This window comes from Schistocerca americana, chromosome 4 (genome assembly GCF_021461395.2).
Source record: "Schistocerca americana isolate TAMUIC-IGC-003095 chromosome 4, iqSchAmer2.1, whole genome shotgun sequence".
Classification (NCBI taxonomy): Eukaryota; Metazoa; Arthropoda; class Insecta; order Orthoptera; family Acrididae; genus Schistocerca; species Schistocerca americana.
The window spans coordinates 71,814,997-71,832,210 of NC_060122.1; the positions used below are offsets into that span (position 1 = coordinate 71,814,997).

The 17,214-nt window shown below is 43.0% G+C and overlaps 1 protein-coding gene across 1 annotated transcript in view; it reads right to left on the minus strand.

The window, feature by feature from the left end:
* Positions 1 to 16,437: 16,437 nt before the first annotated feature.
* The window catches only part of LOC124613266 (predicted GPI-anchored protein 58), a 158,968-nt gene continuing 158,191 nt past the window's right edge, over positions 16,438 to 17,214 (minus strand). The window contains exon 4 of the mRNA XM_047141958.1: positions 16,438 to 16,591. Within this exon, the coding sequence (XP_046997914.1) occupies positions 16,438 to 16,591 (154 nt within the window). The remainder of the gene's footprint in view (positions 16,592 to 17,214) is intronic.

The following is a 17,214-nucleotide window of genomic DNA, read 5'->3' on the forward strand; positions in this document are numbered from 1 at the left end:
GGGCGATGTTAATGATTAGCACATTCTTTACCGAATTAAGTACTCTACGTCAAATTCACCTGGCTGTTCGGAGTCAATATACACGCACACGCCTGTGCACAGTTTGCAGCACAGTGCAAATATGAGATGATGAGAACTGGTCGTTCATGGAAGTGTGATGCGAACTAACGGCCCCCTTTATCCTTATGAACTGTTCAAAATATAACATTAGTCGATCGCCCAACATAAAAAAAAAATCGAATATTATATTTATATTCCTTGACAAACAAAATTTAGGGTATAACGTCCAGTCTTCAAGGAAAGATGGCGGGGTTCAGATCCTGATCCAGCCATCAAGATTCATATCTTCTGTGATTTCATAATTTCGCTTAAGGCCTCAATACGTCACGATCGATTACCCTCGCTATATTTCTTCATTCCTACACTGTGTTCGACCTAAACTTACCCCTCCATCTTCATTCCTTTCTTCGAACGTCATTTATATTTTATTTCCTCGTTACGATAGGATCTCAGGCAAACAGAGTAACGAGTGAAGCACCAACGACCACAGAAATTAGTACTCTGAAACTCAACAAAGCACAAGTTCAGAGAATGATCTGCTTCGTAAATCTCGCGCAAAGAGGACAAGAGGCTAGGAATTTGCTTTTGAACTGAGTGGCTAAACTCCACGAAGAAGTTTACCCGATATGAATATATACCCTGTACGAAGACCGAACGTTCCCACTAGATTCAGCGCATGACGTGAGTACTGGCAGTACACACTGAAGTGACAGAAATTATAGGATATCGGCCTACAGATGTACAGATGACGGTAGTATCGCAGACACAATGTATAAAAACGCAGTGCATCGGCGGAGCCGTCATTTATATCCAGGTGATGCACGTGAAAACCTTTCGAAAGTGATTATGGCCCAGCGACGGGGATTATACGATTTTGAACCCGGAACTATACGCATGGAATATTGAATTTCGAAAATAGTTAGGGAATTCGATATTCCGAGATACACAGTGTCAAGAGTGTGCCGAAATTTCCGACATTACCTCTCATCATGACAACGCAGTGGCCGATGGCCTTTACTTAACGACCGAGATCAGCGGCGTATGGGTAGAGTTGTCAGTGATAACATACAAGCATCACTGCTTTAATAACCTCAGAAATCTATGTGGGTCGCACGACGAACGCATCCATTAGTGTGGCGTAATCTGGCGTTAATGGGCTACGGCAGCAGACGACAGACGCGAGTGCGCTTGGTAACAGCGTGACACAGCCGGCAGCGCCTCACCTGGATTCGTGACCACATCAGTCGAATCCTAGGCGATTGCAAAACCTTGGCCTGGTTTGATGGATATCGACTTCAAATGGTAAGAGCTGATGGTAAGTTTCGAGTGCGGCGCAGACACCACGAAGTCACGGAACCAAGTTTTCAACGAGACACTGTGCAAGCTGGTGGTAGTACCACAATGGCGTAGCCTGTGTTCCATGGTCCTGGTTACGATCAAGTACGTCACCATTTCCGACCATTCGTGGATTTCACGTTCACAAACAATGAAGGAATTTTTATGGATGGCAATGCGCCACGTCACAGGGCCCAATGTTTGCCATTATTTTGAAGAATATTTTGCACCTTTCGAGATAACTATTTGGCCATCCAGATCGCCAAAAATTAGTCTTATCGAACATTTATGGAACATACCACAGAGGGGTCAGTTCGTGTACGAAATCCTGCACCATTAACACCTTCGCAACTGCAGACGGCTATAGAGGCAGCACGGCAGAATATTTCTGGAGGGGACTTCCAGTGACATGTTGAGTCCACGACACGTCGTGTTATTACACTACTGGCCATTAAAATTGCTACACGAAGAAGAAATTCAGATGATAAACGGGTATTCATTGGACAAATATACCTATTATAGACATGTGATTACATTTTCACGCAATTTTGGTGCATAGATCCTGAGAAATCAGTACCCAGAACAACCACCTCTGGCCGTAATAACGGCGTTGATACGCCTGGCATTGAGTCAAACAGAGCTTGGATGGCGTGTACAGGTACAGCTGCCCAAGCACCTTCAACGCGATACCACAGCTCGTCAAGAGAAGTGACTGGCGTATTGTGACGAGCCAGTTGCTCGGCCACCATTGACCAGACGTTTTCAATTGGTGAGAGATGTGGAGAATGTGCTGGTCAGGACAGCAGTCGAACTTTTTCTGTATCCAGAAAGGCCCGTACAGGATCTGCTACACACGGTCGTGCATTATCGTGCTGAAATGTAGGGATTAGCAGGGATCGAGTGAATGGTAGAGCCACGGGTCGCAACTCATCTGAAATGTAACGTCCACTGTTCAGAGTGCCGTCAATGCGAACAAGAGGTGACCGAGACGTGTAACGAATGGCACCCCGTACCATCACGCCGGGTGATACGCCAGTATGGCGATGACGAATACACGCTTCGAATGTGCGTTCACCGTGATGTCGCCAAACACGGATGCGACCATAATGATGCTGTAAACAGAAACTGGGTTCATCCGAAAAAATGACGATTTGCCATTCGTGCAACCAGGTTCGTCGTTGAGTACACCATCGCAGGCGCTCCTGTCTGTGATGCAGCGTCAAGGGTAACCGCAGCCATGGTCTCCGAGCTGATAGTCCATGGTGTTGCAAACATCGTCGAAATGTTCGTGCAGATGGTTGTTATGTTGCAAACGTCCCCAGCTGTTGATTCAGGGATCGAGACGGGGCTGCACGATCCGTTACAGCCGTTACAACCAACGCAAGCAGGAATGTCGCGATACGATAAACCGCAATCGCGATGGGCTACAATCCGACCTTTATCAAAGTCGGAAACGTGATAGTACACGAGGCATCACAACAACGTTTCACCAGACAACGCCGGCCAACTAATGAAACTTTCCTCATGTCAGCACGTTGTAGGTGTCGCCACCGGCGCCAACCTTGTGTGAATGCTCTGAAAAGCTAATCATTTGCAAATCACAGCATCTTCTTCCTGTCGGTTAAATTTGGCGTCTGTAGCACGTCATCTACGTGGCATAACAATTTTAATGGCCAGTAGTGTATATTACGGTGGGGAAAAGGAGGTTCGAAACGATATTAGGTGGTATCCTATGACTTTTGTCACCTCACTATGAATGAATAATCTGTTACAGAGAGGTACGTAGTGAAAATAGAAACATGTCGTTAGTTAACCAAGTTTTAACGTGGGATGATAATTGGTGCATGACATAACTTTTAACATAGGGGAAATTTCACTGGGATTCTGGTTTTCCAAGCTCAGCAGTCGGTAGGGTGTCGTCAGTATCGTAGAAACAACGTTTCAATATGTGGTGTCAGCTCCAGACACCACACTTGCTAGGTGGTAGCCTTTAAATCGGCCGCCGTCCGTTAGTATACATCGGAACGGCGTGTCGCCACTATCAGTGATTGCAGACCGAGCGCCGCCACACGGCAGATCTAGTCTACAGAGACTCCCTAGCACTCGCCCCAGTTTACAGCCGACTTTGGTAGCGTTGGTTCACTGTCTACATACGCTCTCATTTGCAGAGACGACAGTTTAGCATAGCCTTCAGCTACGTCATTTGCTACGACCTAGCAAGGCGCCATATTCAGTTACTATAAGTACTATCTTCAAGAATGTATTCTGAACAGATAATATTGTGACTCATGTACCGTCAAGAGCGACGTTCTTAAAATTAAGTATCAAACTAATTATGTCCGCCTTCTGAATTCTCATTCCTTGTCATGTTCCAGACCTCACGTCGGTATAGTCCTTCCCTCCTCACGCCAGCCTGCGTGAGCTAAAACACGTGCATTTCGGCCTCCACTCGTAACACGTTGTTGGCTCTTCTGCTAACACGAAACAATACTTGTAAACCACCACTCAGGAATATCACAAGTGTGTGACTTGTGGAAGGCACGTCGCCTCGCAGAGAGGTTCGGAGCTATTTCTGTCTCACTGTGGGTCAGGTAGCCGTCTTTTGGAATGTGGGATAGTCCAGTTTCGACCAAGGCTGAAAGGAGACAGGTATGCTGCACAGGCTTCAGCATCGTCGACCGACATCATGTGATGAGCTTTGGCCACTCAGCATTTGTGGAGGCTGCACTACAGTCGCTAAGACCCATCATCACTCGCGAATGCTGCAGAAACGAAATGTAATTACTCCAGTACACTATCTACCACTTACCTCTTACCGTACCATATTTTGCAGAATTGAATTGTAGGTATATATGATGAAAGTAGCCTTTTTTTCCTTTGGTAGCCTACTGTATCGATATTAAGACGGCTTTCATCGGTCTTACATGAACAGCATTTCAGTACTGGATTGATGAACTAGGAGGATCACATGATATCTAAATCAGAGTGGGTGGATAGAGATTTCAAGCCTTCTCTCCACAAATAATCAAAATCCACTCAAGCCTTTCCTGCATATAATAAACGACATAAAACCATTGAAATAATCCACGATCACAACTGCACAAGAAAGTCCAAAAGTCCGTCTTGATCGTGTCACTCGAATTTTTTCACGAGATAACGAAATGGTTCAAATGGCTCTGAGCACTATGGGACTTAACATCTGTGGTCATCAGTCCCCTAGAACTTAGAACTACTTAAACCTAAGGACATCACACACATCCATGCCCGAGGCAGGATTCGAACCTGCGACCGTAGTGGTCACGCGGTTCCAGACTGAAGCGCCTAGAACCGCACGGCCATACCGGCCGGCTCACGAGATAACGTTTCCCCTTGTTTTCTCAGTATGAATCTCAAGATAGCTGCATAGCTACAACGCATAAAATGTTGAAGTTTATAGAGTAGAATAGAGATCAAGATGGATTATTAGATTGTCTTTCTATGTAGACAATGAGGCACCACTCCAGGTTTCACCAAAATGGAATACCATCAAGAATCAGCTCTCCTGCAGCACGACGTCTCAATTTTGATTAGCTCAATCGTATCAAAGCTCCGACGGAGGAATAACTACTCTTCTGTCTTTTGTGAGCACGAATTATACAGGAACGCCACAGTCGTCTGTGTTGACACTTGCATTCCTGGAAGTTGCCCTTCTGCATATCCATTGTCCTTGTCATGTTTTTATTAATTCTTTCTGTACGGTACACCAATATCTTTGCGGACTATTTTTCGTCACTCATTTTCGACGGTAGTACCAAATCAAGTCTCGGTTCCTAGTCCTGTCGACTACGGTGCTCTTCGTGTCGGTCTTCCCCTTATGGGTTTGCTTGTGATATGATGCCAACTTCCTACTCTATCTTCAAATCACAGATTCCCCCTCCTATGTCATGTTTTCAATTCTATTCGTAATTTATCAAACATTTGTGTTATTTTTGAGCTTGTAATACCATACCAGAGTACTGTGACACATTGCTCCCTCAGCCAAGGAAAAACTCTTTCGACGTATTCACATCCCCTATCTGCTGTCAGAATAGACCATAGACACTGGCACTCTTCCTTCATCTGAACACAATTACATCAATATAGAAGTCTACTGATAATTCTCCTACAGTGACATATTCAAAATTACCACGTACATGATTCTCAAATACACAACATATTCCCTTCATTAACATTACAGAACGTGTCTTCACTAACTGTTGTATGCAGTTCACTTATTTACATATTGTAAGTATCATAATGTTGCCACAAAAATGATCAGTAGTCAGTGTAGGCACACATAATGTTTTGCTAAAGTGCTTTCTATTTTCTGTGTAACCTGTATTGCTGATGCCTGTGTTGACTTAGAAGGTCTCTGAGTTTTTTGGTTATAGGGATCGAACCACAGTCGTACTCTAAACTCTATGTTACACCAGTGCTGACAATAAAATGACACAAATGTGTTTCTTAAATGTTATAGGAAGACAGTACAGACAACATAGAATGGAGATACACTGAAGCGTCAAAGATACTGGTATAGGCATGCGTATTCAAATACGGAGGTGTAAGATATAAAACAGGCAACTTCCGGAGCTGCGGTTGGCAACTCATATGTAAGACAAAAAGCGTCTGGCGCAGTTGTCAGATCGGTTACTGCTGCTACAATGGCAGTTTATCAAAATTTAAGTGAGTCTGAACGTGGCGCACGAGCGATGGGACACAAAATCTCCGAGGTGGTGATAAAGTGGGGCTAGTCCTGCACGACCATTTCACAAGGGTACCGTGAATATCAGGGATCCGGTAAAACATCTGAACTTCGATACAGTTGCAAGAACGAGATGAATGACGAATAAAAAGAATCGTTCAGCTTAACAGAAGTGCAACCCTCCCTTCCGAAAATTGCTGCAGATTTCAATGTTGGGCCATCAACAAGTGTCAGCATCCGAACCATTCAACGAAACATCGTCGATATTGGCTTTCGGGGCTGAGTAGCCACTCGTGTATCCTTGATAAGTGCATGACACAAAACATAACGCCTCACCTGGGACCGTCAACACCGACATTGGACTCTTGATGGCTGGAAGCACGTTGCCTGGCCGGACGAGTCTCGTTTCAAGTTGTATCGAGCGGATGGACGTGTACGGGTATGGAGACAACCTCATACATCCACGGACCCTGCATGCCACTAGGGGACCCTTCAAGCTAGTGGAGGCTCTATAATGGTGTGGGGCGTGTGCAATTGGAGTGATATGGGAGCCCTGATAGGTCTAGATACAACGCTGGCAGGTGACACGTACGTAAGGATCCTGTCTGATCACCTGCATCCATTCAAGCGTTGCGACGTTCTTGGTCAATTCCACCAGGATAATGCGACAACCAACACGTCCAGAATTGCCGCAGAGTGGCTCCAGGAACACTTTTCTACGTTTAAACACTTCCGCTGGCCATCAATCTCCCCAAACATAAACATTATTGAGCATATCTGGGATGTCTTGCAACGTGGTGCTCAGAAGAGATCTCATCCCGTCGTACTCTTACGGATTTGTGGACAGTCCTGCAGGATTCATGGTGCCAGTTCCATCCAGCACTACTTCAGACATTAGTCGAATCCACGCCATGCCGTGTTGTGGCACTTCTCAAAAATGGTTTAAATGGCTCTGAGCACTATGGGACTTAACTTCTGAGGTCATCACTCCCCTAGAACTTAGAACTACTTAAACATAACTAACCTAAGGACATCACACACATCCATGCCCGAGGCAGGATTCGAACCTGCGACCGTAGCGGTCTCGCTTTTCCAGACTCAAGCCCCTAGAACCGCTCGGCCACCCCGGCCGGCTGTGGCACTTCTGCTTGCTCGCGTGGGCCCTACACGATATTAGACAGGTGTATCAGTTTCTTTGCCTCTTCAGTCTTTGTGATGCTTAATCTGAGGGCCCAGTATGCCTTGCACTGCGAAGTATAGTCATGTTTGGGAGTCAGGTGGGTGTACACAGAACACGATGGCCAGCTTTAGGGTGTACAGACTGACTGTCTGTTTCATACTTAAAGACTGATAAAATACCGATCTTTGTTTGGGAGAGCACTATAAATTTACGTACGACTGACGATGTTTTAGAGAAGCTCGACATTTAGGGCAGATTTCAATGCAAGATGCTTCTAGTAGCTTGCACAATTAGACTCTGTCTAGAAATTTGACAGAATATCCGTAGAGATTATGGTTGAATGTAAAGAATACCAGCGGCATGCCATAATCAGTATTTTCACTGCATGATATCAATGGCAATATTAGCGGTGACAACGCCACTGAATTGGAGTTATTTAACACAGTTTTCCGAAATTCCTGTACGAAAGAAGACGAAGTAAATATTGCAGAATTCGAATCGAGAACAACTCTCAACATGAGTGAATTAGAATTAGATATCTGCGGTGTAGCGAAGCAGCTTAAACACTTAATAAATGAAAGTCCTCAGGTCCATTTGCGTACCAATAGATTTCCTTTCAAAGTATTCTGATACAACAGCCCCATACTAATCAGTCACATACAACCGTTCAATCGGCGGAAGGTCCGTAACTGACTACTGGAAAGTTGAACAGGTCGCACCAATATTCAAGAAAGAAAATGGGAGTAATCCATTGCATTAAGTTCACATAGCACTAACGTCGATGTACATTAGACTTTTCGGACATAAACCGTGTTCGGACGTTATGAATTACGCTGTACGCCGTACGGATTCAGAAAAAAGTATTTATTCATTCCCACGGAGTAATGAGTGTTATCGACAGTGGATCTAAAAATTGATTCCATATTTCTGGATTTCAAGAAGTCTTTCGAAACCGTTCCTCACAAGAGTGGTGTGCCGATGGAGTATCGCTTCATTTGTGTGACTGCAACTGAGATATGTTCTTGGAAAGGTCACAATAAGTCATAATCAAAGGAAAATCATCGAGTAAAACAGAATGACATCCGGCGTTCCCCAACGAAGTGCCGTACTCTACTGCTGCTCTTATTCTACATCAACGATTTAGGAGGTAATCTGAGCAGTCAGATCTCTTAGATTGATTGCAGATGACGCTGTCATTTAGACATCTAGTAATGTCGTGAGAAGATCGAAACCAATTGCTAAATGACTTTGACGCAATATGTGAATAATGCGAAAAGTAGCAACTGTTTCTCAACAATGAAAAGGGTGAGATCATCCACATGAGTAATAAAGAGATCCGTTTAAGTTCCAATAAACACGATAAATCACAAAAATTTAAACGCTGTCAATTCGACTAAATTCTAAAAAACTACAATTACGAACAACATAGTTCATTTTGAGGGAAGGCAAACCAGAGACTGATATTTAATGGCAGAACACTTACAAGATGCAACAGGTCTGTTAAGCTAGTTCGTCCTCTACTGGAGCATTGCTGTGTTGTACGACATCCTTGAAAGATATTATTGACGGAGGGCACTGGAAACTTCAAAGAAGGAGACATCGTTTCGTATCATCGTACAATAGACGACAGAGTATCACGCATATGATAATCAAGTTGGAGGAGCAATGTTTAAAACAAAGACAGTTTTCGATGCGGCGATATCTTTTCACGAAATTTAAATCACCGACATTCTCCTCTGAATGTGAAAATATTCTATTGTTGCCAACCGACATAGGGAGAAATAAGAATCATAATAAAATAAGAGAAATCAGAGCTCAAACAGAGATTGGTACAGCAGAGAAGTAGTCTGAAGATGATTCGAAGAACCCTCTGCCAGGCACTTCAGTGTGAGCTGAAGAGTAGTCAGACAGACGTAGATGTGGATGTAGACCAGCCTATGCGTGTAGCTAACCTGTTCAAGTGACGTCGCAAGTACTTATACTCGGTACTTCAAGCCCCATAGAAACATTACTGTTGTCTTCGTTTCTAGAGAACATTCCTTGTCCCAAACAACATACGTGGTTCAAATACTCAAAATGTTTTCGAGTCACTCACATATATGAGAACCTGTATATTGTATCTCCTTCATCTGCTTATTTTGCCTTAGTGAGCTTTCAGAGCGGACGGAGTATGCACCCAACTTCTCTCGTCTTTCTACTAATTCTCTACGTATAATTACATCAAATGCTTTAAACTGTAACTGAAATAAAAATACTGTGATAACTCTATGAACACTGTCGTTTGTTTTATTTTGTTGTTGACAGAAAATAAAAAGCGGGAATGCACTGCAGTTGTCACTCAGAGAAAATATACGTCTTTTGTGAAACCCAGAGAGAATAGTGTCTCTGTCCTCCTTTAATAAGATGCTACAGGGAGCTTCGAGTGTTTTGATGAACGAATGCATACATTTCCATATGCCGTCACTGTTAACTACAATCTACGACCGTGTATCATTAAAAAGAGCATGTCCATGTTGTCACTTCTAGATCGAGTTGCGTGGAAACACATAATGTGATACGTACAGTTCCTCAGACTGGTTAGTGAAGAATGATCTATGCCTGTGACAGCAGAAGATGTCGCAAATTAAACTGAATACCCTACCATAGGGTCTCTGCTATGTCTGACTGACTTTCGAAATGGATTATTGAAAGCATAGCTATCTTAGTTTCTTACCTATACATACGTGTATTACTATTGGTTAGTACATTACATCATCATGTAATTTTCACTCTATGACAAGAAAAAATTACAATGCTTGGAACTGCGAGATTAGGTTCATATCCTAGCAAGGCTTCACTATAATGTTCGACCGACTTTCATATCGGTTTTAAAGATAAACTTTCCATGAATTGGCTTTGGAATTAACTTTGTTTCCTTTGGTAATTCTCGTTGAGAAGCGCACTTTAAGCTGTAAGTTAGATCAGAACTAGCGCCCATGTGTCTTTTGCAAAGCTAAACATAGAACCAATTTTTTTATGTATTCTGGTTTCTTTAATGTGTGTTTTTACTAACAAGTAATTTATATCAGTAGTCAAAATAAGCAAGACGCCTGTGATAAAATAAGTTACACGGACGTTTTAGATGGGAAAATATTAAATCTAAGAGTCCATTGTGCTTCCAAATTGTGGTATCCGAATCGAACATTGATTTTTAACAAGTATTGCTTAACCTGTAAGTTTTATCAGTAGTGCCAATGTGCTAGCACATTGATTTATTTTAAATCTTACAGAACAGTTAATTTACTACAGTAGTGCCGTGTAAGTTCTGTGCTCGAAATCTTACATATTTTGAGAAGCATTACAGTTTCCTTTTCGTGCAAAGTTTGAGTTGTTGCTTGCGACGAAAATTCTGTATTTATACCTGCATATTGTAAGAAGTAACACTTGTGTGTGTGTGTGTGTGTGTGTGTGTGTGTGTGTGTGTGTGTGTGCATGTGTGTGTGCGTTTCCTTATAATGGAAAATAATTTAATTCAGTAAAAAGATTATGTTATTGAGACATAGGCCTTTTGCCGCCGTCTAATTCCTGAATTATCTTTGCTCATGTTTCATACATGTCTTGTTTGTGACGTGTACCCTGTATTCGGAGAATTACAAAGTTATATTTGCATACTACCAAAATATGAAGTTTACGTCATAGATATCGTCATAAAACATTCTTCCTGCCTTCCTAAAACGGTATTCAGTCAGTATGTTTGTCTTTTGGCTATTGTTTGAATGTGTGTTTTCAAATCATTTATTTTGAATAGATATTTGGTGTTACTTAGGAGCTGATTATTTGAAATACAGTTTCAGTGAGCGTTGCAGCCAAAATGGATATTAGGATGTTAACAACATGGATTCTCTTTTCTACTGTAGAACATGATGCATTATCTTTGTCTTTAGTAAATTGGTGTTTACTGAGGTGAAACATTACTGAAAACTTGTAAACCACCAATGACAAATCCTCATATTGAAATTCCAACAGCCTTTTCATACTTCAGTAGTAGAAATATAGTTGTAACACTGGACAAGCACTATAGAACAACAAAGATGTGGAAATATTTAAATGCAGCTTTCATTGTGCCTTACACCGAGTGCAGACCTAGAAACTACAATGAATTACATCGTTTCACTGGGTGGCAACAACTGAGACTGACTGTTTGTTTATATGTCTGCATACCTACTCAGCATTATATTGTAACCAACATATTTATTCTGTGTTATATGCAGGGTCAGGCTGGTTCTGCCGCATCGTCTCATTTAGGCATGTCTTGAAATGTTAACTGTCTTGAAACATTGGATTAGGCGTAAAAATAATTAGGTCATCTAATTTGAGAGTTCACAATTACTTTTTAGGTAAAGAATTGACGTATATGTGTGTGTGGTAGAAAACAGCATCGTGCCACTTGACACAAAAGTAGCATTTTACGTACTGCAGATGAATTTCTGCGGACTTTTTAGATCTTGAACTAACACTGTGACTTGAAAGACTTTTTTTTTTTAGTCATCAGTCTTCTGAGTGATTTGATGCGACCCACCGCGAATTAATCTGCTCTGCCAACCTCTTTATCTCAGAATAGCACTTGCAACCTACGTCCTCAATTATTTTCTGGATGCATTCTAGTTTCTGTTTTCCTCTACAGTTTTTGCCATCTACAGCTCCCTCAAGTACCTTGGAGGCCATTCCTTGATGTCTTAACAGATGTCCTATCATCCTGTGCCTTCTCCTTGTCAGTTTTTTCCACATATTTCTTCCCTCTCCTCATTCCTTACCTTACCAGTCCACCTAATTTTAAACATTCGTCTGAAGCACCACATCTCAAATGCTTCGATTCTCTTCTGTTCCGGTTTTCCTGCAGGCCATGTTTCACTACCACATAATGCTGTGTTCCAAAGGTACATTCTCAGAAATGTCTCCTTCAGATTAAGGAATATGCAAGGCGGTAGTAGACTTCTCTTGACCAGGAACGTCATTTTTGCCACTGCTAGTGTGCTTTTGATGTCCTCCTTACTCCCTCTGTCATTGGCTATTTTGCTGCCTAAGTAGTAGAATTTCTTAACTTCATCTATTTCGTGACCATCACGTCTAACGATAAGTTTCTCTCTGTTCTCATTTCTGCTACTTCCAACTACTTTCGTCTTTCTTCGATTTACTCTCAATCCATATTCTGTACTCATTAGGCTGTTCATTCCGTTCAGCAGATCATGTAAATCTTCTTCACTTACACTCAGGACATCGATGTCATCAGCGAATCTTATCATTGGTATTCTTTCACCTTGAATTTTGATTGCACTCCTGAACCTTCCTCTTAGTTCCATCGTAGCTTCTTAGATGTGCAGACTGAACAGTAGGGGCGAAAGACTACATTCCAATCTTACACCCTTTGTTCTTGGTCGTACCGGGTGGTTATAATTAAACTTTCCCAAGTCACACGTTATAACATGGAAAATAATTACCGTACGAGTACTAAACTTAGTAGCATTAATGTCCAGAGAACGGGGTGCATGATTTCCATGCGTCATAGCGCCACCGTCCAGTTTCAACTATAGCCACCAGGTGCCGTGATCAGTCGTCGTTATTCGAAGTCTCCCACACCAGACCAATCGCAGTGCAATTGTTGACATGTCAACACGAGCTGCGACAAAAGCAGCAGAGCATTATTGCCGAACCTCTACTATAAAGACAATAGTAATGCTGCAGCTGCACTTTGAGAATATCGCCGGCTGAAAGCATTACGGAAGGGTCTTCTTTCTCCACTTGCTGTGCGGAGCATGATGAGGAATCTCGAATCCAGTGGAGAACTGGACGTCGCTCCGGGAAGAGGCCGACGACCGGTTGCACCACAGGTGGTTGATGAAATCGCTGTTACTGTAGCAGACAACGCTGCGCGCAATTCCCCATCGTCAGGCAGTGGCTTGCTATCTCACGACAGTTGAAGATACCGTGGTCCACTGAAGGGAAAGCTTAATTATAACCACCCGGTATGTTACCGTCTCTCCCTTTAGTTTACCCATATATTTCTCAGGATTTCTAATATCTTATCGTTTTCTAAGTTGACAAATCCTATAAGCGTGTATTAAATTTTGTTTAGTGTATCTACCATTTTCAGCCGCATCGTCAGAATTGCCCCTCTGTTGCTTTTACCTTTCCTGAAGCTAACCTGATCGTCATCCAACACATCCTCAATTTTCTTTTCCATTCTTCTGTATATTATTCTTGTCAACATCTTGGATTCATGAGCTGTTAAGCTGATTGTGCGATAATTGTCGAATCTGTCAGCTCTTCAGTCTTTGGAATTGTGTGGATGATACTTTCTGAAAGTCAGAAGGTGTGTCACCAGACTCATACATTCTACATACCATTGTCAATAGTCGTTTTGTTACCACTTACCCCAATGATTTTAAATTTTTTTATAGAATATTATCTAACCTTTCTGCCTTATTTGATCTTAAGTCCTTCAAAGCTCTCTTACATTCTAATTCTAATACTGGATCCCCTGTCTCTCCTGAATCCACTCGTTTCGAGTTCCGTCTCATCAGACAAGTTCCCTCCCCATAGAGGCCTTCAGTGTACTCTTTCCACCTATCCGCTTTCTCCTCAGCATTTTACAGTGGAATTCCCGTTGCACTCTTAATCTTACGACTATTGCTCTTAATTTAACCGGAGATCGTTGTGACTTTCCTATATGCTGAGTCGGTCCTTCCGACAATAATTTCTCTGTCGATTTCTTCACATTTTTCACGCAGCCATTTCGTCTTAACTTCCCTGCACTTCCTGTTTATTTCACTTTTCAGCGACTTGTATTTCTGTGTTGCTGAATTTCCCGGAACATGATGATGTTTGTTTTGTGGGGCTCTCAAATGCGGGGTCATCAGCGCCTGTACAGTGTCCCACTCTTTATACAACCTAATTTCTGTACGCAGTCGAGTCTAACCACTATCACGAAAAATAATGATGATGAAATGTTGAGGACAACACAAACACCAGGTCCCAGGGCAGAGAAAAACCTCATTCCCCCGAACATTTTTGAACTTCGTTCTTTCATCGACCAACTGAAGTATTTCTTCTGTCACCCATGGTTTCTCTGCAGTTACCTTCCTCGTACCTACGTTTTTCTTTCCGACTGACTGTCCTTTTTAGAGATGTGCATTCCTCTTCAATTGTATTGCCTACCGAGCCATTCCTCATTGCTGTAATTACAGCCTTAGAGAACATCAAACGTGTCTCGTCATCCCTCACTAATTTATTAAACTTCAGCCTACTCTTCATGACAACTGAACTGTGCTTCTGGGTAAGCCTTATAATCCAGTATCCGCTTTCGGAATCTCTGCCTGACCATGATGTGATCCGATCTAAATTGTCCTGTATCAACCTGCCCCTTCCAAGTATACCTCCTCATCTTGTGATTCTTGAATGGATTATTCTCTATTACTAACAGAAATTTATTACAGAACACAATTAATCTCTCTCCTCTCTCACTCCTCGTCCTGAGCCCATAGTCTCCTGTAACCTTTTCTACTACTCCTTCCCCTAGAACTGCATACCAGTCCCCCATGACTATTAGGTTTTCATGTCCTTTTACGCATTGTATTACCTTTTGAGTAGCCTCATATACTTTCTCTATCTGTTCATTTTCGACTTGTGACATCATAGAACAATTGAAATGGGAAAAACAATTTCTTTGAAGGTTCATTGTGCCTTACAATACGTATGCTACAGCGCACATGTGTATGTGTGTGTGTGTGTGTGTGTGTGTGTGTATTTGGTGCTGATGTATTTCAGTCTTTGAAGTACTGCAAGCTACACCCTTTACGTAATGTTTTGACAAATATTTTTGAACATGCCATAAAAATTGAGAACGTTCTGATACTTCTGAGCAGAGCCAAGATGGCGTCTCTGGAATAACACCGTGATAGGCTGTTTCAATTTAATGGACTGTAAAGTGCTGGGATGTGAAAATATGAGTGGGGAGGGGTGGTAAATGAGTAGAGAAGGGGAGAAGGGTGTGGTTACAAAGCACAAATGGGTAGCTTCACTGTCTTGGACCATTTAAAAACTTTTGTGCCTTTTCTTCTGAATTTTAAAAAAAATATTTTTTTAACATTGTGCCACATCCCATTTTTGAATTTCTCACCACCTCCATCTTGCATTTTTAAATTTCTTGCATGTGCCATCTTGGACGGCAGTAAGGCCTCCTCGAAATCGGTGTACTTGCGAGCAGCTGCAGCACCACCAATGAGAAATCATCTGAACTTGCTGTAGAGGTCCCACTAGTGCCTGGCCAATCCCACTCCATTCAATAAAAGCAGCATTTCCTGTCGGGTTTGGAACCAGTGATTATTGACACTTAGTGACATGTGTCTCCGCTCGGTTAGGATCTTTCTACTACCATTGTCCTGACGTCGTGCTGCACGACTCCACGTGATACAACATATCTTGCAGACACGTTGCTTTGCAGTGATAAACCAATAAACCAAGAAACTTACTTCATCACGTGGTCTTTGGCCCGCCCAAACACAATAGCTCGGTCATTCCTCCAGGTCGACACGTAGTTCTGTCCTGCTTCTAAGTGACCGTCTGGTACTTCCACACCACTACAGAGCCGTGCCTTCGGTCAGCGGTGGAGGGTTTCTTTACTTCTAGACTATCTACAGTGTTCCTAACTTACTTTTGTAGGAACTATTTATATTTGTCCATCAACGTTACATACAAAAGTTTGGTCACACCTCATCCGTTGCACGAAACTGCCCGGAGTGCCCACGTCAATTAAGCCCATAATAATGATGAAGGCAGCCAGTTCGTTAAATGTTCACATATTGAGGACGTCCTAGAGAGGTGCGTGGATGCCGCGTTTGGACTTCGTCAGGTCTGTGTGTCCATAGACCGTTGCTTGGAGCGGCGGTCCTCGCCAGAGGGAGGCTGGTAGTGCGCCTGCAGTTTCTACCCCTCTGAGCAACCCCGTCCGGCAGAGTTAACGATAGCCGCAGCCCCCGAGTCTGCTATCACTGGCTCGTAATCTACCCAGTTCCTGCCTGCAAAGTGTTTACGGCCTGTCGAGAGGAGTAGCCCTTATCTAAATTGCACGCTGTCGCGCGAAATTTGCAGCGAACATTTAAAACGTTTAGCCGGTGCCGTGAGAACTGCTGGAGGCGGTGGTGGGGGGAGCTGTGATAATGGCGGCGGGCCCTATCTCGGCGGCGACTTCCTGCGCGCCGTTTCGCCGCCTCTCTCTCTCCGCCCCCGCCGCCTCCCTAGTCCCGCCCCCGCTCTCGGTGCTGGCTGTTGGCGCGGAATGTTTCCGGGGTTGGCCGCTGTAACTTACGTTAACGAGCTATTGCGCCCCAGTACACGGTTTCCGCACTGCCCAGGCCACAAACGTCGCCGGAGGGTCTCGATTTTTTCCAGGCAGCCATGTCCCTTCAAATATGTAGTGTTTCTGCTAGTCAGTGAGCTCTCGTTGCTGTGCACGCTTTGTAAGATTCCAATGAAACGTTCGAACACAGGCATTATGGCCAATTTTTCAAGCAGTTAGCCATTAGAGCACATAAGGCTAGCACGCCATGAAAAAGTATTTGGTGATGCAGGTGGTGTGGGTATGCTTATAACAAACTGTAGTATATAAATAACAACTCGATCAAGAGATGTGAAGTCGCCAGCTATTTTCGGCGATGAGAAGCAAAATTTTCATAAAGACATCTGCCAGATAGCCGTAGTTTTGTTGAACAAAACTGCAACAACTAGCTAAAATAAGTTTAATGTACCTAGGGACTCTGTCCCTCTCTCGCGATAATACAGAAGCAGCGGCGCTTCTTCGAACGTTCACATAGCTATAATTGCTACTATAATACACTATCTGATCAGAAGTACCCGGAGTCCTGGCTGAAAATGATTTATAAGT